The 24,502-nt window shown below is 39.9% G+C and overlaps 1 protein-coding gene across 3 annotated transcripts in view; it reads left to right on the top strand.

Moving 5' to 3' along the window:
• Positions 1-1,037: 1,037 nt before the first annotated feature.
• The window catches only part of STK26 (serine/threonine kinase 26), a gene marked incomplete at its 3' end in the record, with an annotated part of 31,538 nt that continues 8,073 nt past the window's right edge, over positions 1,038-24,502 (top strand). The window contains exons 1-4 of one of the 3 annotated variants that reach the window (XM_082771011.1): positions 1,038-1,321; positions 1,461-1,582; positions 17,191-17,421; positions 23,626-23,682. In XM_082771011.1, the coding sequence (XP_082627137.1) occupies positions 1,541-1,582; positions 17,191-17,421; positions 23,626-23,682 (330 nt within the window). In that variant the 5' untranslated portion in view covers positions 1,038-1,321; positions 1,461-1,540. Of the gene's footprint in view, positions 1,322-1,460; positions 1,583-16,751; positions 16,797-17,190; positions 17,422-23,625; positions 23,683-24,502 lie in introns of those variants that run through there. The other 2 variants (XM_082771009.1, XM_082771010.1) reach the window with 2 other exon arrangements.

Below are 24,502 nucleotides of genomic sequence, written 5' to 3'. Positions count from 1 at the left end.
CCAGTTTACTTTACACTTTCTCAGTTTTCAGACCCATAGATCTGTGAATTTGAGGAAAGTCCTCAAGAACCCCTGAGGATATTTGTAGTTGAACATGAGTGTGACCGCCCCCATGTGATTTCTATATTCTTGCTCAGAGGGTAAGGATGGCATAAAGGATGTCATTTTTAGCTTCACTTGAGTAACTGGCAAAACTTTAATGTATAGGAATGTGAATCATGCAACACAAATAGGTGACTCACACATGAATGAGAAAAATGTCGCCTTAAAACACTGTAATTTTCCTCTCCAGGACCTTGCAGAATCCGGGGTAGCCGACCCCACAGTGGAAGATGGTGATGAGAGGTAGAAGTGGTCATTGGGATGGTCCTGTAGCAGCTTGGGCCAGGCTGGCAGAGGGCTGGCCTTGATGGGAAATCCTTCTGCTGACACCAAACCCACCCCAAACTGTACGCTGCACCTCCACAGCATATTGGGCTTGTCCACACTACCTTTAGAGAGGCTGGCTGCCAGGAGTGCCCCCGAGACAAGAAGATGCCACCTCTGTGTGTCACAAAAGCCAAAACCCCATAAAATGTCCACTGGGTTACTTAACACCAGCGTGTCTCTGGGGCACGGCAGCCCGAGGTACGGGTGCTGTGGCTGTGTTTGTGGGTACGGGGTGCAGCGACTGTTTGCCCAGAGGTACAGACGCTGTTTGGTAGGACAGGGCCCAGCGACACCGTGCCTGCAGGGGACACGGCCCTGTGACAGTGTGCTGGAGGGGGACATGGCCGTGTGACAGAGTGCTTGAGGGGGACAGGGCACTGTGACAGCGTGCTTGAGGGGTCACTGCGACAGCGTGCCTGAGGGGAACAGGACACCGTGACAGAGCCCGAGGGGCCCAGATCGCGGCGTGGCGTCGCGGGCGGCCTCGTCGGTGTGACAGCGGGGCTGAGGGGCCCCGCCGCAGCCCGGCCGCCACTCCCTGCCCGCCCGGCCCGGGGCGGGGGCAGCTGACGCCGGGGCCCTGTGCGGCGGCGGCTCCGCCCCGCGAGGCCGGAGCTGAGACGGAAGAAGCCGCCGCCGCCGCCGCACAGCAGCCGCCACCTCCTCCTCCTCCTCCTCCTGTTGCCGGAGCCCGACATGGCGCTCTGAGCCCAGCCCCGAGAGCCGCCACCCCGGGGGGGCTCCGAGCAGCCGCCCCCCGCGCCGGCAGCGGGAAGCGGGGCATGGGCAGGGCCGCTGCGAGGAGCCCGGCAGGCATGGCAGGAGAGCGGCGCTAAGGGTCCGCGTCCCGCCCGCCCGCCTCGCAGCTCGGCCCCAGCCCCGCGGCCGCGAGGTGAGTCGGCAGCGGGCGGGCGGGCGGGGGCGCCGGGCAGGGCGGGCCGCGCGGGGAGGGAAGGAAAGGAACAGAAAGGAGAGGAGAGGAGGGAGCACGGCCCGCGCTGAAGCCGCTCCCCGCCGCTTTGTCCTTCCAGGCCCCGCCGCCGTCGCCGCCCAGGAGCAGGGAGGCCGAGAGAAGGGAGCAGCCGGCGGCGCCCGGCCGCCGCAGCCCGCCATGGCCCACTCGCCCGTGGCGGTGCAAGTGCCCGGCATGCAGGTGAGCTCCGCGCCCAGCCGGCCCCAAAATGGAGGCGCCGGGCTCCGGGCTCGGCCCCGGCTCCGGAAGCGGCGCTCGCGGCCCCGCGGGGCGGAGGCCGCCGCTGGGGCGCCGGGTGCGGGGGGGACCGCGGGTGGGCGAAGCGGAGCGGGGAGGCCGCGGGGAGGCCGCGCTCGGCCCCGGGAGGAGCGGGGGGGGAAGGCTGGGCCGCAGCCCTGGCCCCTTGGAGGGGGTGCCGCGAGGTAACGGGAGGCCGGGTGGTGGAGGGCGGGGGGGTGCTTGCGGGGAAGGGTTTCTCTCCCCCCCCCCCCCGCTTTGTTCAGGCATCCAGGAGCACGTAAGGGCTTTTAAAAGTGATTAAGGACGAAACGAAGCTGCTCGCAGGGTGTGTGGGTGCGCGGTAAGTGGCACACCGGCCTCGCTGGCGGGCGTCCCTCCTGCAGGACTTCCCCACCGACGTGCACTTGGCGCTGGGCCTGTAGTGCGGTCTCAGAGGACCTTGCGCGCAGTGGAAAAGTGAGGGCCGGGGTTCGCGCAGTGCAGCAGCCACCTCGCTGTTGGGAGCCATCGTCTGTCAGGAGCTTGCACCTCTCTCTGTGGCTGGGAATGAGACTTTGTGTCGTTTACACGTTTGTGGCACTTGCTTAAAAAATAAATGAGCTAGCATGTAACTGATTTTTTTCCTGGGAAGGTAGGAATACCTCTGACCCTTCATTCTTACTCTACTGGACAATCTAATACAAGTTAGGTCAGAGATCTTTATCAAGCAAAGAGAAGCTAAGCTCATCTCAGCATTAGCTTTTGCTTGTCAAAGGCTGGCAGCCCTGTCAGCATTTTCAGCTTTCTCTCAACTTGTTAGGATAGTCATGCCTGTATAATAGCCAAGTTTTCTTTTTTTTAATTTGTTGTTCCAGTAATACAGAAGCCTTTATAATACATCTCTATATATGTGAGATGTACAGTAAATAATTTAGGAGGTTTCAGAACAGGTATTTAAAACTTCTCTTGGTTAAGTATCTTCTGTGTTTTTAGAAAGTGTAGAATTGAGGTATAAAGAGTATTTATGTATTAATTTATGTCGGTTACAATACCAAGGTTTGCTTTAATTTTTTTATTTCAAATAGCTTGCAGGCCTTTTAAAAGCAGTTAAACTTTGGTCATCCACTGACTTTTGTTTATATAAAAGAACATAAACTGCGTTCAGCCTCCCTGTTCTATTGATATGTCAAGGTTACTGTTGGGTTGGTACATCCTCAACAATGGAAAGCTAAAGAAACTTTGTGATAAAGATTTACGAGCTTTAGCCTGAGCTTCTTTATTTATATCCTCTGCCATTGTTAGTGTTTTCATATTTGGTAGACTTGTATTTCAAAATCCAAGTTTGTCAATTCTTTATTTTCATATTTGCTTAATGTATTGCTGTCCAATTTCCCATAGCTGCTCTGTCATCACAAAAGGACCTTGAAATTATTTAAGGTCCTGTCTTCCACTGTTAAACAAATAAACTTTATGTAATACTGTACTTAGTTCCACGAGTGTTTTTAGCTTAACCCAAGTTTCTTAACCTGTATCTGTAGGTTTAAAGCAAAACCTTTTTTTAACAGTTAGGTATATACAGCTGCATAGAACTAAGAAATCTTTATCAAGGTGACTTTTTAAAGTGAAAACTATTACACATATTCTGATAGTCTTAATGTAAAAAAGGGATAGGCTTCGGTGCAAAATTATTCTGTGTGCTGCTCTTTAAGAAGAGTTTATTGAGGGGAAAAAAGAAGCTCAGGAAGAAGGTGGTAGTCTGGAGTACAAGGACTGTTTTTTTTTTTTTTTTTCCTTTTTAACTTATTTGAACTATTTGGTCAGGATCATCTGAGGGATTATAAAAGCATCCCTGCTTCTGCTCAACATTAAAATAAATGCATGGTGACTGAAGAAGGAATAAACAGGTTCATCTGTGATAGAAGAAGATCTAATAGTTGCCTTAAAACTAGCACTGTGTGAAAGTGCATGTGATGTCAAACCCCTTATTTTGTAGTCTGTGTTGAGGGAGATAATTTATTGAATATAACAGATGGAATCTGAATTTGCCAGAGAATGTGTTACAGGTGTGAACTCTTCGATTTTATGGTAATCCTATATTTACATCCTGTTTTATTATTTAAAAAACAAAACTCAGACTGGTGATAAACTGTCAGACTCTTCTTTTTGGAGTTTTACAGAAACTCTTTTGACTGTTTTAAGATCTTTCATCTAATAAAGTGTCAGACTCCATTTAAAAAATAAAAATAAATCCAAACATAGAAAATTACTGAAGGTCACATAGGGTTATTTTGGTGGAGTCTGACTTGGAGTGCCATGACAACAGTGGAAGACCCAGAGGTAGTATTATCTGTTGCCCTTATGAGTAGTTGCAGAATCATTTGTTTATATAGTGGTGGCATTCCGTTTATCCTGTCTTGTGTCCCTAACAAAACCAAATATTATACCTAACAATTCATGCCTGTGCAAACAACTTCCTAAAGATGTTTTTCTCCCCCCCCTCAGTTTTTTTTGGAAAGGCTCCATTTGGACCACTTATAGCTGGGTTAAGTTAACATCATACCAAACTTCTAAGACTGTTTAATATAGTCAAAGTACTTAGTGAATGTACAAAACGAGTGCTTTGAAGCTGAGTGTGATACTCCAGGTTATAGCATTTTATACAGAATGCAAGATTAAAAGGAAAAATAGAAGGTTGATGGATCTATGTGAGCACAACTAATGTGCCCTGATTACATGAGGTACGCTTTGTTATGAAAGTCAGGTTGGAGTTTTTATTCAGTGATGCCATTGTAAGTTGGTTCCTCATTAGAAAGAGATAAAATACTCAAAACGTTTTTTAGGCTGAAATACTTTGAAATTTCACAGCGAAGCGAGCATCTTGTTGACTGGCAGTATCTTGGAGGAATCCAATAAAACTGATACAGAGCATTTTTGGACATGGAATGTAAGACAGACGAGATATTAGAGCTGAGCCTACCTGTGTATTTCTACCAACCTGGGGATTATACTGAAAATGACGGTGTTGCTGGAATGAGGGTGTTGGACCCCTTATTGGTACCCATATACTTCGGCATTTTTCCTTACCAGCTGGCAAGATGAATAGTTCAAAGGATTATATTTGTTTCAAGTGATCAGAAAGTTTAAAGTCAGTCACTTCAGATTGATGCATCTTCTGATGGGCTTATGTTATTGACAGCATCTTACACATTACTTGAAAACTTCCAGCCTCTCTTGTAAGCTTACAAATAAGTGACAGTTAATCTTTCTAAGGTGGACAGTGAGGAAACTTTGCTATTAGCATCCTGAATTTCCAAACTAGTTTGTAGACTTAAACAATGGAACTTCACTCAAGTAATACGTTCTTCTTGTTACAGGTTTTTTTTTGTTTTGTTTTGTTTTTTTAATGTATAAATGTTTCCTATTCTAACTTGTTCTGCAAAATAAGTCTGAAATACTCATTCATTAACTCATGGAATTGTTGATTCTTTGCTCTCTTCTTCCTGTCAATATGCATGTCTCTGGAACTTGTACTGGGGCTTTATCTCTGTATCTATGCTATGCTATTCTTCTAAATGCTTTTTTTTCCTTTTTTTCTAATGGCTTTATCTCCTGATGCTGCATGGCAGTAGCCTTCAGGGTAGCCAGCAAGACTATTTAGACCTGATCTGCTTTCCTTGGCATCCAGATTATCTTGCAATAAGGAACCTACCTTCCTCTAAAAGCAGAGCAGCTAGAAACATGTGACCTGTCAGCCAGTGTACTCTGATTCATAGTTGAAGGATTGCTTGATTAAATGCAAACTCAGATGTACAGGTGAGCTTTGCTCTCTGTGCTGCCAGTGAACAGACTGTCTGTGAGGTGCTGCTCGCTCAACAACCTGAGCTTGGCAGCTGGAGATTCTATCCCTACGGGATGCTCAGAGGCAGATCAGTTAACGTCTAGTTGTTGGATGGATATAGAAAGATGACAGGAGTAGTGGTGTTCAGATTTGGAAGTGGTAGACTTCATAGACTGAGAGGGGAGAAAAAAAAATACATTTTTTCTTAAATTGGTGCATTTGTAGAAACAGGCTCTTTATGCGCAGTGCCTAAAGATGAGCACTGGAGGTGTGTCAGATTGCTAGCAAACCTTATTTATTATGGTTATAAGGGTGAGACATGCTTAGAGCAAGCAATTTGTTACTGTCAGGTACTTACATGTTTAGAGGGTATGCATTAGAGGAACTTAAACCTTTGAGAAAGGGTCTATTCAAGGATCTGTTAATATATTGCTGTCCACAGATCTGAGTTGGCTCCCAGATAATTCCACAGTGAGTTTGAAAAGGCTTTATTTACACTTAGAAATGTGACCCACCTAGAGAGAAGTGGGAAGTCTAGCGCTTGCAGGTCACCAGAAAACTTACACAGTGCCTAGAAAACTGGCATTCCTTGTGATTGATCTAGAATGGACTCTGATAAATACCCTGGTCCTATTTCAGTTCCTTGATTTGTGCTTTGACCCACAGTGCAGTCAGACTGCAGGAAGATAGTATTTATGACTTGTGCAGAGCGTGCCTCTTTGCTACTTGTAGTAGATTCACATAAAAGTATTTGTGGAATTTAGCACTGCAGTTGTTCTTTTCCTGGTTGTACTTCGTGTACAAGCTGTATTGAATGTAACAGTCTGCTAACTCCAGTCAGGCTTCATTAGCTGGGCTTGGTCCTTCTGTCTCGTGCACTGTGATAAGTTATTCTGACGACAAAGAAAAGTAGGGCTCAGTCATACTTGTACTGTTGTAGTGTTACCAAAGGAGGATAGAGTGAGCTTTGGAAAGTGTTTGCTGCATGGAAGTTATATTAGGTATAACCAACTGGAATTCAGCAGATGCTTTTATCAGTCAGGAGAAAAAAATCCACAGCAGTCTTTTCCTTTTTTTTTTTTTTTTTTTTTTTGTGCAGATTTTACAGTTTTATACACTTGTTAAGTGCACTGACCTGGAATTCAGCAAATCTGCTGAAGCTGCAGAGAATGCATAAAACAAACTCAACTCTTCTCACCTTAATTGCTTTGCTCTTCTGCACCATCTGATGCTATCAGTTTTGAGCAGAGGATAATTTAACTTAAAAATATATATATAATTATTATTTTATTCTATAGTGGTTATTCTATTGAATTTAACATTGAAAAAAGTCACATGGGCTGTTTTTTTAAACTCCAACATCTTACTGTTACAGTTTTACAAGTCCTGATGAAAGGTTGTTTTTCTTCCTTTTCTCAAGAAGGAGAAAATATATTAGTAGCTCAGTGCTGTATTGCATTTTGTTTAAAAAAATGTCTCATTTAGATGTTTATTTTGAGGGGAGGATTCTTTCTTTATATCACAAAATGTCCCGAGTTGGAAGGGACCAATAAAGATTGAGTCCAACTCCTGGCTCCACACGGGACCACTGCAAAACCAAACCTGGTGTCTGAGAGTGTTGTCCAAATGCTCCTTGAACTTTGGCAGGCTCGGGGCCATGCCCACTTCCCCAGGGAATGCCTGACCACCCTCGCTGTGAAGATGCATGGTTACTTCATGGCATTGAGAGTATATGGCTACTTGTGCCACTGCAGTAATGTTTGTAATGTGAGACCTGTGAAACATCTTAGTAAAGATGGACAAGCATATTACGCTCAGTTTTCATTGGTTTCAGTGCCCTGAAAATATGGTTTTCAATCTTCTCCAAACGTGAAAGGATGAATTTTAAACCTGTTAGTGGTTGCATCACTCATTTACTCTTTGGTGATTAACTTCAGATTTAAGAAAGGGTCACCAACTGTGAAAAGTGATAAGAGGTTATCATTTGTTTTTCTTTTTTCCAGCCTTAGGAACTGAGTTCAATAGTTGCCAGGCCCTCAGAGTTTAGGGGTGGGTTTTGGGGGAGGATGGGGTTGGGGGTTAAACAGTACAAGATTGGTTGTGAAACAAATAATTTTATTGCACGCTGTAATTAGTGGCTACATGTATGTTCTCTTTGCAGAAATAAACAGTTAACGAGGTATCTTATCATGTCGGGAGCTACTGTTGCAAGTCCTACTATTTCTTTCTAACTTAAAATTGCTGAAAATCAAATTTCTTCCTAATACTGTCTCACCAGGTTTCTTGATGTTTTTAAACTCTATTTAGAGAACTGTCATTTGTTCTTTAAACTTTCAGCAGCTCTTTTGGAATAAGTCTGCTCTGCTGATTAGGTGAGGATCACTGAGCACACTCAGTTCTGAAGGAGACTTAAATCTCATGAGAATGGTGCCCATCTAGTGATAGTCACTGAAAACTATTCTCCCGGAGGGATTGCTACCTAAATAAATAGGGTGAAAGAACCTGCATCAGAGAAGCTAAGCTATTAATAAAGGGTCTGACAAGGTAACAGTAGCTTGCTGGTCTTGTTCTTCATCATATGTTGTGCATGTGGTTTTGCAGAGAGATTCTATATACAGTGCATGTGATTAGGTCCATAACTCAGGAAGGAGTTTCAGCTTAGATCTTTCTTGATTGCAGTTCTTTAAAGCTTTATTCATACTTGAGTGGTAGAAGTATGAAACAAAGTTTGTCTTACTAAAGTCTGGATTTGAATGGTCTTGGTTGAGGCAGTGTATCTGGAGAAGCTTCATGGTGTGTTGTAGCTCAGATCTGCATGAATTCTATGTGCTCTTCTGAATGAGAAATGTTATCTGCAGGTTTCACTCTTGAGCTATAGGAATCTGAGAGCCCAGGGTGGCTTTCCCATTTTCATGGACCAGAAGTCAAGAATGATCTATTCAGTTCAATGTTAGTATTCCCTCCCTCCTCATCTTCTGCAGGCTTTTCATTCGACTGGATACTGTTAGGTCCTGAATACTGGAATAATGTTTACTGGGGGGCTGTCAGAGGCTACATGCTTGCTAAATGTGAAGTTGTATTTCAGTGCAGGCTTCAGCTTCGGCAGCTGAACACAGAATAAATAAAAAATCAAAAACACTGCATACCTCAGAATGACTATTATTATTGTGAAGTGCCTGAATGTAAAGTGCTGAGTGAAAAAGGTTGAATTTCCACTGATGTAAATTGACTTAAAAGCATTTAGAGAAACTGGGAGGAGAGGAGGACAAGATGTAAGTGCGTTGCCCTTGTTGGCAGAGACTTCTACTGGCTGGACCTGCCCCCAGCAGAGGCTGGGTGTGGTGGGGCAGACTGGCAGGGAGATCATTGGCAATGATCTCTCACCTAGGAAGGTGTTATCTGGCAACCAGTCACAACAAGAACATTTTTACCTTCCTGCTCAGCTTTATTCCAGCCTAGTTGGCAAGAAGAATCTCCTTTTTTTTGGGGGGGGGTGGGGTGGGGAGAGGGTGTTTCTCTTCCTCCCTTCCTTTTTGGATTTCAGTGAAGCTTTTGACACAGTTTGCCATAGGATTCGACTGCACAAAATGTCCAGCATACAGCTAAACAAAAACATCCTACGGTGGGTGAGCAATTGACTGATGGGCAGGGCTCAAAGGGTTGTGGTAAATGGGCACCTGTGTGGTGCCAGGACTTGGACTCGATGATCCTTGTGGGTCCCTTCCAATTTGGGATATTCCATGATTCTGTGTCTGGTAGCTTCAGGTCCAGTGTGATTGATACCATCAAGGGCCAGTGTCCAAGAGCAGACCACAGCTTTTGGGCCAGTGGTCATGGAGCCTTGCAGAGAGGACAGGAATGTAGGAATCCAGTAGACTGGTGTATTATTTGTCCTTTCTCAAAATGGTCCCCTCCAAAACTAAAGGAATAAAATGATCTCCTTGAACTGTGGGTTCCCATTTCGGCTTATTGCAGGCAGTGGTTACTCCTAGAGAGCTATCAGTGGTAAATAAAGTTGTGGCCTGCTCTTTCCACCGTATCATGTTTTGAAGCCATCTAATTTTTTTTTTTTCAGACAATGTTTTTCTGCAATATTTTAATGTTGTTTAGCCCAAAAGTAAGTAGTGACAGCTTCACTAGAGAGAGAGATTTAACAAGGATACTTGTATGTGCATTAAACTTGGTCTTGTTGCTGCTTTTTTTTTTTTAGGAACTAGCATGTTTAAAAGGTGGAAATCGTTCTTCTTGTTCTATCTGGATTATTGTATGAGTTTAGCCTTATTTACAGGAGGGAAATCAGTGTTATCAGGTTCCAACTTGCACAGGAGTCCTAAAACGGCTTCTAAGATAGAGCAGTAAGAGGCCTTTGAAATTTGTGTATCAGGTACCATCTTGTTGCAGGTACTAAACCTCTAAATATTGGAAAAATAGCCCAAATGCCAAAATGATATAATTTATTGCTGGTAGAGTGCTGACGTAGTTGTTCCTTTAAATGGGTGTGGCAAAAATTGAAAAAAATTGTTTATGTACTGATAAGCAGGCTGCTAGCTGAAAGGAAAGGCAGAGTGCTAAAAGCAGACTGCAGCCCATAAATGGCTATTTTTCCGTGTTCCTGTTAGACATGGCTTTTGTAATCTCTCTGCATATTAGGTTTTTCAAAGCAGTTTGTAACATTAGGAGAACACAAATATTCTTCAGCAATGTGGAACTGTAGTAGTCCTCTGACTTGTAATTCAGATGTGCAGGCAGCTCATTGAGGTGGGTTAATTACCCATTCAACAGTCATTTGGCCTGCACTGCTCAACAAAGGAGATTAAATTTGTTTTGAAAGGTCAGCTTGTTGAACTCCATAATAAATGCAGAATGGAATTTGAACGTTTTGGTGTACAGGAATCTGTTGAATTCTGACTGACTTCTGTCTCCATCACAGCACACCCATCCATCTTAGCTACGGAGTGCTGTCACTTGAGGTTTTTTTCTTTTCCAAATCACAGTAAGGATCTAGTCACGTAATCTGTGGCTTTCCTCCCCTTTGCATTCCTCTGACTTACTAGGCCACGCTCACCGATGAAAGCAAACTGAAGGATATGAAGCAGTATGCGGAGGTTTGAGGGTTTTTTATTTAAATATTTTACAATACTGGATAGTTAAAATGTGTCTGTAAGGATTTTCAGTCAGAGAGAAGCTCACTGGCATGAGGACTTTCTTTTTGTGTTTTTCCACTATGCAGAATACTCAGCATAAACAATTGGTGTAATTTTTTAATGTCAAAGAGCTAATCTTTGGAAAACCGTGTTGTAATTCTTGCTTTTGGCTTATTTATCCTATTCCTTATAAGCTTCTTGTGCTGTGTTACCAAAGTGGAAGAATAGCTAAGAATAGAGGAAGTGAGTTTGTTTGTTTCCATTTTCAGTGCAGTGTGCAATTGACAGCATGCATCTGCCATGGGTCAGAGATGGTTGGAGGATGAAGGTGATTCCTTCCTTAAAAATCGGAGAATGGGCAAGAATGAAAGCAAATTTTAAAATTTGATGGTCATCAGAATTTTTAAGCAGCTGGCCTTATAGCTAACATGATGAAAACAAAGCCATATGGGTTTTTCTTTCCTTGCTTTTTAAAGAATATTGTTTTATAATAATGTTCTCAGGTTTTTACTAAAAATGGCAGTGAGTCTTGGCCTTGTCAGATAAGGGAGATGCTTTGTAAAGGGTGTAACAGGTCAGGTCCAATTTAAGGGGAGTAGAGCTCAGATCCAGTTTTTATTACCTGTGGTACAGAAAGTTTAGTGTAAAGGTTTGATACTTCATACGAATGAAATTATTTTGTTGTCAAAAACACTTTTCCCTTCAGCAGTTATCAGTTGTTATGGTAAATGTAATAAAGTATCTATTACCTTGATGATTGAGTCTTAGAAAGGACTGAACGTCAGAGTTCAGGTCCATGCAAAAGTCAGTGAGAAGCCAGAGTATGTACAAGATGGAGGAAAAAACGTGTCCACAGGTTCCGCCCTTTTATTGAATATCTGCAGGTTAATTTTTTTCTGACTCTTCGTAAGTGATAATGGATTTGCACCTGTGCTTTTACTGACTTCAAGGTATTTTAATAATATATAAATAGATACTCATACACACAGTGCCATATGCTTGTATATGTAACTTTAATTGTAATAGGATTTTAAAGGAAAATGGAAGGGGTGGAGTGGGGAGAAACTCTAGGAATTAAAAAAACCTCTCTCTACCAGGGGTGGCTTTATTGTAAAGAAGTAGAATATTCTGTATGCAGATAAAATACAGAAACTTATATACGTGAATATAGAGAGATATGTTAGAATATGTGTAGCATATAGTTAATTTCATATCTGATAATGTATGGAAAGAAATTCAATCAAGATATTTGTACCATATCTGAGTAAAACATTATTCTAAAATTATCCTGTGCCCCGTTAGTTTCACCATTCCTATTCCTCTCTTAATTTAAATTTTATTTGGAATTTGAACAGAAGAAAAATGTAGAAGTAACTTATTCTCTGAAAATAAATAAATATCTATGAGTGGACTGATAGCCTATGATTTCAATGTGCTTGACCCTGATCCAGTGTTTTGTAAGAGCCTGATAAATGCTGAGACTAGATTAAGTGACTTAATTTTTAATCTGGTTTTCTTTTTACTGACTTTCGAGTATCTTTTATTCAGTGTATTTCAGGTATGAATTCTTAAGACAGTAAGTGGTATTTTGGAGATTGTACAGATAACAGTAATTATTAACCCTAGCTTAATTTTATTGTCAGCAGTAATTCAGATATTGGGAATTCAGAGAAATCCTAGTGCGGTACATGTGGGCTTCAGCACCAAAGTTGGCACATGTTCTTGATCTGGCATTTTAATGCTAACACGGCTGTGGGGCTGCCCAGCAAATTAATTACAGGGATGTTTTTTGTTTGTTTTGGTTTGCTTATAATGTTCTGCCGTAACGTAATCTTCTTTTCCGGAGGCTTTCTTTAAGATAACTTTCTTTAAGATGACTCTTTTCCTTAAAGTTTGCCTTCAGTACCTGACTAAAGATCAGGCCTTTATTGTAGCAATTGCTTGAAATGTCTTTTAAACACATGGCTAATTCTGATGACTTCCAAAAATACCGCTATATGGTAGGGTGTCATTGAAGTGGATATATGAAAAATATGACAGTAGATACTCAGATCTTCTCTACTAGCCTCTTAGAAAATCTGAGCTAATTATATTTTTATAAATGGTCTTCTAACTGTGTATTTCAGCAATGTTTCACAATGTAGATGAACTATTCTGTATTACTCCTATAATTTTAAGAGAATTTCTGTTCCAAATAAAGCCTGGGAGATGCTTGAAAAATCCAGTTAATGTAACACCATTTATGGGTCAGGTTTTAGAAATACTGTTAAGACAACAGTCTTCTTATGTTCTCGCATTGATGGACCATATAGGAATCTAATGTGACTATGTTAAATTACTTGCTTTGGGACACCTGGAGGATGCTGGTTTTGATTCAGTTAGATGCAAGGCATTAACTCAGTCTGTCTGAGATACTTGGAAGCTTCTCTTTTTTTCATCCAGTTGTACTCAGTACCCGTTAATGAAATACATTAATGAACCTTCTTATAGGAAGACCCAATTCAGGTCTCACAGGCTGGACTAGGTGACCTCTTGAGGTAACTTCCAAGACAAAATATGGTATAATCCTGTGACTCCAGATGTATATATGCATGTGTGTATGAACTCAGAACTATGAACTAATGGCACATATCTGGATGGTAGGATGGCAGAGATCTTGCTAAACGCTAGTGCAAGCAGTGTAGTTGTGCTGCACTGGTGAAATGGTGGACTTCCGAAGCTATGCAGAGGGCTTGTATCATCATGCTTGTGCTGGTACTATTGTTACTCATGCTGGATAGATTGAAGTTGGCATGTATATATGCCTGTGCTTGTCATATTTGTTGCTGCTTTTGTCTATGGTAGCAGATTTAGGGAGTAGAAGAGCCATAAATTCTCTTCCTGACCTGTCCACTTACAGGTGTTACCTTGCCAGAGGCGATGATGGAGTTCACGCACTGCCTATTGACACCATCTGCTCTCCAACAGACGTGGCTTTCCATATGAACCAATTAAAAAAAAAAAAAAGTGCTGTTATTCATGCTGGCAACTTGCAAAGCTTCTAATCCTTTTTGCTATTCAATGAAACATCTGTGAAAGAATATAGAGTAACAGTTTTGGTGAGGAGTATTAATAGTGTTACTTTCTAATTTCTACGATATTAGAAGTTTAGCTGGCATCTCTACTGCGAAATTTCAGTGATCTACATTGGGGATGTATATACACATGCTTTTATTTACATAAATCTCCACCCTTCTTTGTACTAGGAGGAAGAGAATAGGTATTGCTGCATATTCTAAATTTGCCTTTGATTAAAAGTAGTCTTCAGTTTTTGTTTGTTTTTATCAGATGTAAAGAAGTACTCTTGTAGAACAACCTTAAAGACAAGGTAATTAAAGAAAGGTAAAAGCAAATGCATTTCAAGATGCAGTCTTTGTTCTAAGCCTGTGTTTTAAATAATGTAAGGGTTCTTAGTTTGAAGCCTTTCCAAAAGAAATTATCTCAACATTAGCCCAAGTTGTTCAGAAATACTTGTTTTCGTCCTGGAGCATCCTACATATGCTTGTCAGCCTCGGAAGCTGTAACAGAAGCTGTAAAGCTGACTTTGATTGCGGTAAGGGGGTTTGCTCAGAATAAAGATTTGTTTCCCTTTAGTAATTCCACACTACTTGTTCATCTCTGAGCTGCCTTTGTTCCACCTCTCTCTCCCCTGGGTGTACACAGTTCTATGGTGCCATCTTTTCCCTATACTCCAGCACTCCCACGTGATGGCATTAGGAATTGCTGGAAGTTAAAGTAGCTTTTAAAGCTGTGATTCACCTGAAGTAGCTTGGGGGAATTGTGAAGCCTGTCTTGTGTTGTTGATGACCAACCGTTAATTGGTTGTATAAGGTTGAGTGGTGTGCATTTCCAATGAGGATCCCAGAGGAATTTTCTACTTAAGGTTTCTCCCCAAGCAAAATCCAAGAGCAGCTCTTTGAGTTCATCAAATGCTTGTAAAGGTTAGATCAGCTGACTGTGTCTGGGATTGGGTCCCTTTTGTTTTACCTACATGGAAGAGTTCAGCAGGTTTCCTATCAAATCCAACTACTAATTAACTTGAATGGGCATCCCAGGCTCTTAAGCATCTCAAAGTGAAGCTGGCATTTCTGAAGATGACTGCTTAGGGGTTAATGGAAAGTTTTGCCAATCCTCTCTCTTCACTCTTTCTGGGGGATTTCTGTTTATGTCAGTGGAGAACTATTGGTTAATCATTCTTATTGGAACTGGGGTCGTAGTTCAGAAACACATCAGTTTGCTAGCTAAGTAACAGTTCTGCAGTTTAACTAGCAGCAGGAGAAGGCTGGGTAGCAGTTGCTGCTGCTTTTGCCATACTTGTTCCCAAAATATTTTTTGAAACAGCTCTAAAAATGAACTTTGGATTCAAATTATTTTTATGGTCTTAATAACAAAATGCCATACACTACTGCATCAACTCCTGCCATCAATGTGTCTGTCTTTCGGTAATTTGAAGATTTACTGTTCTTTCATCTAACAAAAAACTTTCCAAGCATCTGAGGCCTACAGTCATTTTTTTTTCCCCTTTTCTAATAATATTAATTATCTCAGATTTCAGGTCACAATAGTACTTACCTTTTTTTCACTTGCTTTGATTGTATATTTGCTTATCTTTCAAGTACTTCAGATTTTTCAACAGATAAAAATACACTTTTTTTTTGCTTATTTATTTCTCTGAAAGTGTGTTTTGTGTGTTTGCTGTTGTTGTTTTGTGGTGTTTTAATGGAGCAAAGTCGTAAAGGGCTCTTTGTAGACAAAGGAAGAAATTCTTATTCTTTTTGCTGTAATGTGCTACCCAGGAACAACGTGTCCTGTACATATGCAAAATCTAACATCTAGCTACACAGATCAGCATGAACCTGCCATACTACTTCGTGTTCCCTCCTCTTGTGATAGCACAAGTGACAGCTTGGTATATATGAGCAGTGAATTGATTCTGCTGAAAATAGACCTGACAAATCATATGGTTAAATCCTTGGTAATCTGTTTGGATTCATCTCACCATATTGTGGAATAAATTCTGGTCTTGATAGAAGGAACAGAACAGTAATAAGGGGCTAGTAAGGAAATGAGATTAGTTCGGTCCAAAAGGATGAAAATAGCAATGGTTTTGTTTTCCCGGTAAAGGTTTTGCATCTGTTTGTAAAAGGACTGATGTAAGGGTGTTTTCTGGAGTTTCATGTCGGTATTGAAGTTGTGCAAGGTAATCTGTGCTTAAGTGTCTGCTTTTGCTAGATGTGTTCTTTCATGACAGCTCACTTGTTCTGACCAGTGAGCGAGAATTTTAGGGGTATGAGAAAGATCTCAAATTATCTTGGTTTTATGTTTTCAAAAGCTGATTTTTGAATCAGAGGGCTTTTGGGCAAAGGCTTCTTTTTTGAGGCTTGATCTGTTCAATGAATTGCCCAGTTCTGACAGCATGAGTAAATGAACAGTAGCAAAATTGTGGTGAAGTGTTAGGGGTCATCTTTCTCAAAATCCTGTTGTATTTTTCAGTAGTGGTAATATATTTAACTTGCTTACTCTGCAAAGCATGGGCATGTTTTGAAGAGGTAAAACAGACACCTTTCTGAAAACTTTCTAACGGTGTTCTGAAGTTTTACGTGCTTAAACTGTGGGTCAAATTGTCCATATCCTTCCTAAGTCACTGCTGCGGCTTTTGGGTAAGCAAGATTCTCTCATCAGCTGTGTTATGCTTTGTCTTGAAAGAAAAATGAGAATTTGTTAGGTGTTTGTTTGATTTCCCTCCTGTCTACTTGAACAAAGCTGAGAAGTTTTAAAAAAATCTTTGTATGATATCACTGTTTGCTGATCTTTGAGCAGTTAACCTCCAGGGACTAGATCAGATGTCCTCAGTGGTGCTTTGCTGTCTGATGCTCTGCTCCCCCTTCTAAGGCATGCTTGGGCGCTATCAGCAGGCTCTGATCAGTGCTTCAGTTTCACTTCAGCATTCTTATTCCTTCAAACATCTCTCAGTCCCTTTTGCTCAACTACCTGTCAGCACTTTCAGCTAACCTGAACATATACACAGCCTTATCAGAAGCTCAGCGTGTTTGTTGGAGGCTGCTGGTGAACACTGGTATTGCGGTCCTCTCACAACGAACTCTGTACTGTGCTATTTGATGTAATGCTTTGTCTGCCCCAGGCTGTTGGCCAGGTAGGAAGCCCAGCCTTTTTTGCCTGAGTAATGATGTTAGTGCTTCTGTGCCAGTAATTGCGTTCCCCAGTCTTCTGAGGTATGCACGGGTAGGATTAATATTAAGGATGGCTCTGTTCTTTCCTTTTAAAGTGTTATGTGGGGAAATGAAATGAGATTTGTACCTGACTCTCTCCTTGGTGAGACTCATGTACCTTTAATATAATTGTGTAATGTATGTTCTGTAACTAACAGCTGAATTAGAAGTTAGTGCATGGGAGACAAATTTGTCTGATATGATCCTTCTAATAAGAAATCTGGATGATGTGCTTTTTGGGAAGTAATAAATGCTAATAAACTGGAAGTAAATTAAGATAACTCATCTCTTTTTTTTTTTCCACTTTTCTTTTTCCAGAACCATAGAGCAGACCCAGAAGAGCTATTCACAAAACTGGAACGCATTGGGAAAGGCTCCTTTGGTGAAGTCTTTAAAGGAATTGATAATCGGACGCAGCAAGTGGTTGCTATAAAAATCATAGACCTTGAGGAAGCAGAAGATGAAATAGAAGATATACAGCAAGAGATAACTGTTTTAAGTCAGTGTGATAGTCCTTATGTAACGAAATACTATGGATCATATTTAAAGGTAGTGTATAGTATTGCACAGATATTTGCTGGCAGCATGTCACCCAGTTTCAAATGCTGCTAGGAAAAAAAAATCTGAATTTGAGGATATGTTGTCATGCCAACTTTACTTTTTTTAGTGTGTTTGTTTGTTTGTTTAACAGTTCTTTTCACTTTGTTTTGTTTCTTTTGCTACATAGTCTTTGAGGCTAGAATTTGCATAAAATGGCTACATGTCCTGCGGATAGGGGATTGCCATTGCTGTTGCTTTTGGACCATAGTTTTCTTTCTTCCTCTACAATCTCTAGCACAACTTTGTGGCCTTTCTGGGGAAGGAAAAATACATTCATAGCTATACTAACAAAAACCTTTCTCTGATATGGAAAGAAATCATGCACCTTGTGGAGATGCCTTTGTGATTATGAAATGTAGTAGGCCTGAGACAGTAGAACTAACATCAGCGTTATGTAACTACTTTGTAAAATGGTATATTTGTAAAAAATACTAAAAAAAAAAAAAAAATACCCACCACAACCCTATAGAAATCCAAAATGTTGAGAAAGTCTTCTCAACTTCTGAAACTGTCCAGGTGTTATCATCTAAAATGTCCCTTAAAGTATCTGCAGTGCATATGCTTTATGTGACTTTAAAACTAAAACCATTCAAAAAAAGCTAAAAGCATTAACCGTAGTTGGTATTTAAAATGTTTGGTGTGGGGGTTGTTTTTTGAGGCTTAGTGTATACTGTTTATTGATCTTATTCCAAAGATATTTCTGATAAGCTGTGTCACACTTGAGTGATACGATAGAATTATTTGCAGAATCTACATAATAGTGTTCTCTGAGTTAGATCCTAAACGTTATCCTCCTGGTTGTTAATCATTTTTACTTTGAGTTATAAAACCCAAACGTTTGCCCTGAAGTACAAACATGTCTTGGAAGTGTTTTTGCTTGGAATCTGTTTTTCTTCAGAATTAAACAGGGATTTCAACAGTTGTAAATGGGGAAATGAAACCTTGACTTGGTTAGTGGGGGGAAGGAGACATTGTTTGAGGGGTAGTGGATGGAGGAAGCTTGGTAAGCCATGAGTTGAACAGGGACAGAAAATCGTTGTTTTATTATTACAGTAACAGGTGCTAAAGGGGTATTCCAGATCTAAATAAGTACCTGTGCTTAGCAGTGGTGTCTTTGCTGTTCTTATGCAAGTCTTCCATTTTTTCCCTTTTTCTCAAATACGTATATGTAGCTGTTTTGTCAGTGCTATAAAACTTTCAACTCTTGGTTAGGGCTTTTTACTTTTAAAAAAATCCTGGCAAATACAGGCGTATATTAATGCTTCATTACTTTCCTCACCACTGTTTGAGTTCTTTCCATTTCTGTTCTAGATGGATAAATTCTGAAAGATTAATGCTGATCTCCTGCTTACTTTTCACACTTCTAATATTTTTGGGGAAGGAAAACTTGAGTGTGAAGTTTAGGGAGGTGTTTGTGGAATTTTGGTTACTCTTCCATTCCTTTAAGAAATTCATTTTAAAAAGTCCACAGGAATGTTTTTCATCCCAGACTAGCATGGTAGGTAATTCTATTGCTTGCTGTTCCCTGCTTAAGTAGTATCTTGGCTCCAAATTTTTCTTAGGTTAGATTTATTCCTGGTTGCTAATACTAGAGCTTTCAACTTGAGATTCCTCAGTGGAAAGAGTGTATTAGCTTTGCTATAAATGTGCAAAGAATCCTTTATGCTGACTTGAATTTTGGTAATAACAGGTATTTTGAGGGTAGTATCTGTCCAATTTTCAGAATTTAATTGCTATACCTTTTAACTTTCTGTTAACTATTATTCTGAGAATGGCTGTCAGCTTAAGTATTCAACTCTGTAGTATTTAATTCTGGATTTAATTTCTACATACACTGCAGACTTCTTCTGGAAACAGAAGTATGTGCAATTTTGTTCCAAATGACTTCATAATTAAAGGTTAAAGAACATTGAGGCTAAATTCTGAAAATGAAGACATCTTATTTCTTAGAAAGCAAAGTCCTAGGCTGTTGAGAGTAATAGCGGTTTGCTATGGATATGACTGGTACCATGATCACATTCAAAGCAGTCAAATAGGTTTGTTGGTGAATACTTAGTTATATATATATATAAATCAGTGAAAATAACTCCTAGAAATACTTTTTTAAGATAGTGGCTAAAAGAGCATTAGTATACACTAAATAGGAGACATTTCAAAATTTAAAAGATAATACGCGTCTTCTGTTTGCATCTTTTATTTGCCAGAAACCAAACAGGTTGAGCTCGATTGACCTTTTCTAGATAATAGAATAGAAATAGTTCACTGAAATATAATAATTATATATGTAGCTTTCTCTGAAGCTCTAGGAATGCTGTTAGAAATGTTTTTGCAGTTTTGCACTGCTTAAACAGACTTCTGTTTGTACCAAAGCAAACCATCAGTGCACGTGGTCAAATTGCTTTTAGTGCTTCTTAATATATTTTAGTTGAATAATCCCAATCACTTTTTAAATATTGTTGGCAAGTTGCTGTTAATGAAACCTACAAGATTTGATGGGTTTTACTTTGAAGAAACTACTCTTGAAACCATGTCTTGACTTCAGATTTTTCTTGTCTGTTCATCCAATTGAACTGTAACTGAAAATATTCTGTTGTAACTTATTCTTGTTCGTTGACCAATTTTAGGTAAACTTTGAACAAGCAGATTAGTGTCATCAAGGTTTAGTCAGTCTCAACTTTTCTTCTGTAAGATACCATAGCTGATAATTGAATGTTATTTATGATTAAAACTTGAAATTAGGGATGTTAACTGTGAGGGTTTTCTAACGGCAAGCTTTTCAGATGAGTGATTTTTGCTTTGTATGGTCTATTTTAAGTATTTTGTAGCTTTACAGTTTGTTCAGTCTCCTATGGTTCCTGATGCAGAAGCAGCTTTGTGACTGACAGGAATGGACTTGACCCAGTCTTGGGCCTTGGGACTTGCCAGCAACATGCAGGCTCTTCCAGATGCTCCTCCAGCTAAGCAGAAACTGGAAGTGGGGAGGAAAGAGTGTCTTTATCTTGATTGCTTGACTTAACTCATTTGTAACTTAGTCAGCTAAGCAGATGCCATTAAGATACTCTAATGCTCTGCAGCCTAGCTGCTCTTTAGCTACAGTGTTTTCATCTGACTTCTAAATGTGGTTTTAAAAATATGGACAGTCCCTGAATATTTTTACCTAACAATGTGAAGTTATGTATCTGTTATTAGATACTTCAAAAAACTTATCATTGAATAAAGATAGTAAGGTTTACTTTCTGTAGAGCTTCTTGAGATGAATCTGATGCCAGTTTTCCATTATTGTGATGCAAAAAAGGTGCAAAAAAACACCCCACAAAAAACATGTCTTTGTAATTTGGGACATCTGTGTATCTTGAATTTTGGAGCTCAAGTGGGAGTTTCCCACTGATTTAATTTTAGAGTTCTGCTATCGTTCCTATTTTTTTCTTAGTTTTTCTTTGGGTGTTTGGCAAGATCATTAGTATTTTCTAAACATTGGCAGGTGAAGTAAACACTTGTGTAGGTAGAAGAAGGTTTCAACTTTTGCTTAATGCCTTTCACAAATGTGTGTAGCATTGTGCAAGCTTACAATTGTGCTAATGGAACTTTTTTCAGTAAGATAACTGAAATCCTGATTTATCTGTTTGTAGATGTTCGTGTCTGTGGTAGGTAAAGGTCTAAATTCCTCTTGTCATCCGGTATTGCATTTTGATTGCATTTAACATCATACCTCAGTAAATGAAACAGAGGTTGTGTTAAGTACCCTTCAAAGTGATAAAACAGCAATGTAGCAGTGTAAGATAAGCGAGACTGCTAAAGTGAGCACCTTCTTCAACTCCATGGCTTGCCAAAATGTTGGTAGTACTATCTTATCATGGAAAAAAAAAAAGAAAAAGATTAAAGGTATTAAAGGTTACTGCACTTCTTGTGTGTTTTGGTTATGCCAAATTGTGAAGCTTAATAAAAAAAAGCTTGTGCTTTATTTTTTGCTTGATCCCATAGAGAGCAATCTTGTCTTGATGACTGAAATACCATGATTGTTTTCCGTATTTGTGCTGTGTAGCCTTTGGAGTAGGGAATTGAGTATCCGTCCTTGTAACTAGCATAGCTGCCTAGAATTGTTCTTTCCTTTTGCAATTAAACTGAAGTTCCTTAGTTCTTTGGATTTCAGAATGGAAAACTCATACTAGCATCCAGAGACTTCCATCAAAACTGTACAGAAGTTAGTGCAGCAAAGTTTTGAGTCCATCTAAAGATATTGTTTGTTCTACATTGTCTATTTATACTTGGTCAACCTAAAATAGCTAGGAAAAAGGTTGTACATGCTTGGCTAGAAAATATCCACACCCGGTTAGGCTGGATAGTTGCAGTTTCTTTGAGACATTATTTCAGAAACACAGTACTTATTCATTTTCACCTTATGGTGTTTTCAACTAATAGTCAAATCCTCCAAACATGTCTGGTAACCACAATGTTTGCCTTAATCTGGAGTTCCTTGCAGGTCTTCTCAACTGACAAAGTAGGGCTTTATAAAAACTGCTAAAATTAGCCAGCCCTTCCCTGCTGATCTCATAATATTGGAATAGACTCTCATAAATGGCGTGTTTCTTAAATTCAGTATAAATCTAACAGAGTACACTTTGTTAGCATAATTGGATGTGTTACTTTCAGAAACTGCACCTTTATTTGCTTGTTGTATCCTCTAGATTTCTATCACTAGTCAGGAAATAGGGTAGGACAGAGTACAATCTAGCAAGAGGCTTTAAAAAGTACTTCTGCTATAAGCTTATGTTCTGCTATAAGGAACTAGTGCTAATAAATATTTGCTGCTTAAACAGTGTGCATGGTACTTTGTTTCTGCTCTATTTTAGTCATTTTTTTTAAATACCTGTGGTATTGATTTCAACAAAACGTTTTTACTCCCAGAATTCCTTAAAGTAGTAGCCCATAGGTTAATATCTGCATTTCTGCTTCTGAGGGGACTGTGGCAAGTAGCAGATCCCAGTTTTGAAACATACACTCTGTAGATCTCATAACAAGTCTTTCTGGTTTTTTACTTACATGAATTAACTGCTTCTTGCAATTGCAGACTAAGGATGAACTCAGTACCTATAAAATCGTTAGAAGAATGTCAAATCTAGTACTGTAGCTGAGACAGCTCAACAAAGAAAGCACAGCAACTCACAGGAGTGAAGATTCAAATAGTACATAGTGAAGGAATATGTGAACTCTGCAGTGTTACTAGCAATTTAAAAACAAACTATAAGTTAGGTTACTTAAGTCATACCCTATATATAATTGTATTGTTCTTATCAACCTTTTTTAGTGGTTGATTTAGAATGTCTGGTCTAATAACCTAGGAAATATGAATGTTTTTGTAGGCTTCCAGGTCTAACAGTGCAGTTTCCCCTGGTTGGTGCTCACGGTGCTGCTTATTCTCTCAAAATTGGAGCTGCCTATCTGATAGCAGGCGTGTTTCATGATAGATAGAAGAGCTGTGAATTTTCATGTATTTATTTTTTCCCACAACTTAAGTTGGAACTTGTAGACGTGATAAATATGCACTTGCACGACTAATGTGGATGGAGGGACGGCTAGCATCTATGTCCATTTAGTCTTTAAATTTCTGTTGTCTGAAGAGAGGTTTATGTTCTCTCACTTGCCTAAAAGCAGTTCTAAGTTCTGAGTATTTTCCTCAGATGAGAATTGTAGTGATGTTACAAGTTTTTTGTTAAAATGTTATTGATTCTGTTCAGCAAATAGCTGGAAGTAATAATTTCAGTGCAAAGATAGATTGTAGTTCTTGCAGAAGACTTAGATTAAAACGCTGGCTTTAAACTTAAACCCCCCACCAGAATCTTTTTTTTCTCTTTAATTCCGTTTCTTTAGGTGGAATGGATCAGCTTAGAGGAAAGCGATTTGGGGGGAGGAGGAAGGTGGTGACGTATATCTCTTTTGTTGTTGTTTTTGCTCTTATATGGAAGTCAAACTTTAATTGATATGTAGGCATCTTGAACGGGAGCTATGTGATCATTCTGCAGGAAGTAATTAGATGCATCTTAATCATTAATGGGTTTCTGTATTTGTATTCTCCTAACAGTATACTGGTAGTCCATTGAAGGACTTTTTTTATGGCACCCTTGGACTTCTAACAGCTCATGCATTCTTTTACAGGGCACAAAACTATGGATAATAATGGAATACTTGGGTGGAGGGTCAGCTTTGGATCTTGTAAGTATATAATATTTGCATTATAAGTATGAATAAAACCTACGTAATTGTGTTTTCGTATCACTTAATTCAATCAAGTCCCTGGAGGCTGTTAATGTTGCATCACTGCTACGTTATAGTGCTCCAAAAATTGTTGATTTGCATGGTAGTTCTGTTACATGTTGGTACATTGAGTTGGTGTTATTTTTGTTTGTTTGTTTTACTGTTTGTCTCTAAGCATTAGGAAACTCTTGTTCTTAGTCAAATGGAAGACAAATGGTGGTGTTTTTCTTTTTAGTATGAGAAGTACTGTTTGCCCCATACAGGGTGTAGGAGGGTGGGTGACTTGTCTTGAGTGAGGAGTTTTTTTGTTTGTTTTCTTTTGGCGGTGTCCAGTCCCGCCCCCCCCCCCCCCCTCCAGATCAGAGTGTATTCATTACAGTTGCATACAAAATGTTTCCATTAGGATCAGGTCTCAGGAATTAATGTTGTGTGTGCCTACAGAGTATAATTAATCTTAATTGGTTAGGTGTTAATTTTTCCATTTTCTGTTAAACATGAAAGTACCTTTTTTTTTTTAAGATTGTGTAGCATTCACAAAGGATGTAGCTTATATAGAACAAGCGCACAGTCCACTTCACGTGGATGTGGTTTCCCCATACTTTCGGTATTGCTCCGCCTCAACTGTAAAACTTCAAGACACACCCTTTCCTGCAAGATAATATAACTCAGTCTTTGTGTGATTCTGAAGGAAAAATATCATGTCTTCAGTATTACAACATGGTGTTAATTATATAGTTGCTACCGGTTCTCCTTTCTGCAAAGGTTTAAGTCTATGCTT

This window comes from Aythya marila (genome assembly GCF_965140915.1).
Source record: "Aythya marila genome assembly, chromosome: 13".
Lineage (NCBI taxonomy): Eukaryota > Metazoa > Chordata > Aves > Anseriformes > Anatidae > Aythya > Aythya marila.
This window is presented reverse-complemented; position numbering and strand designations above follow the sequence as displayed.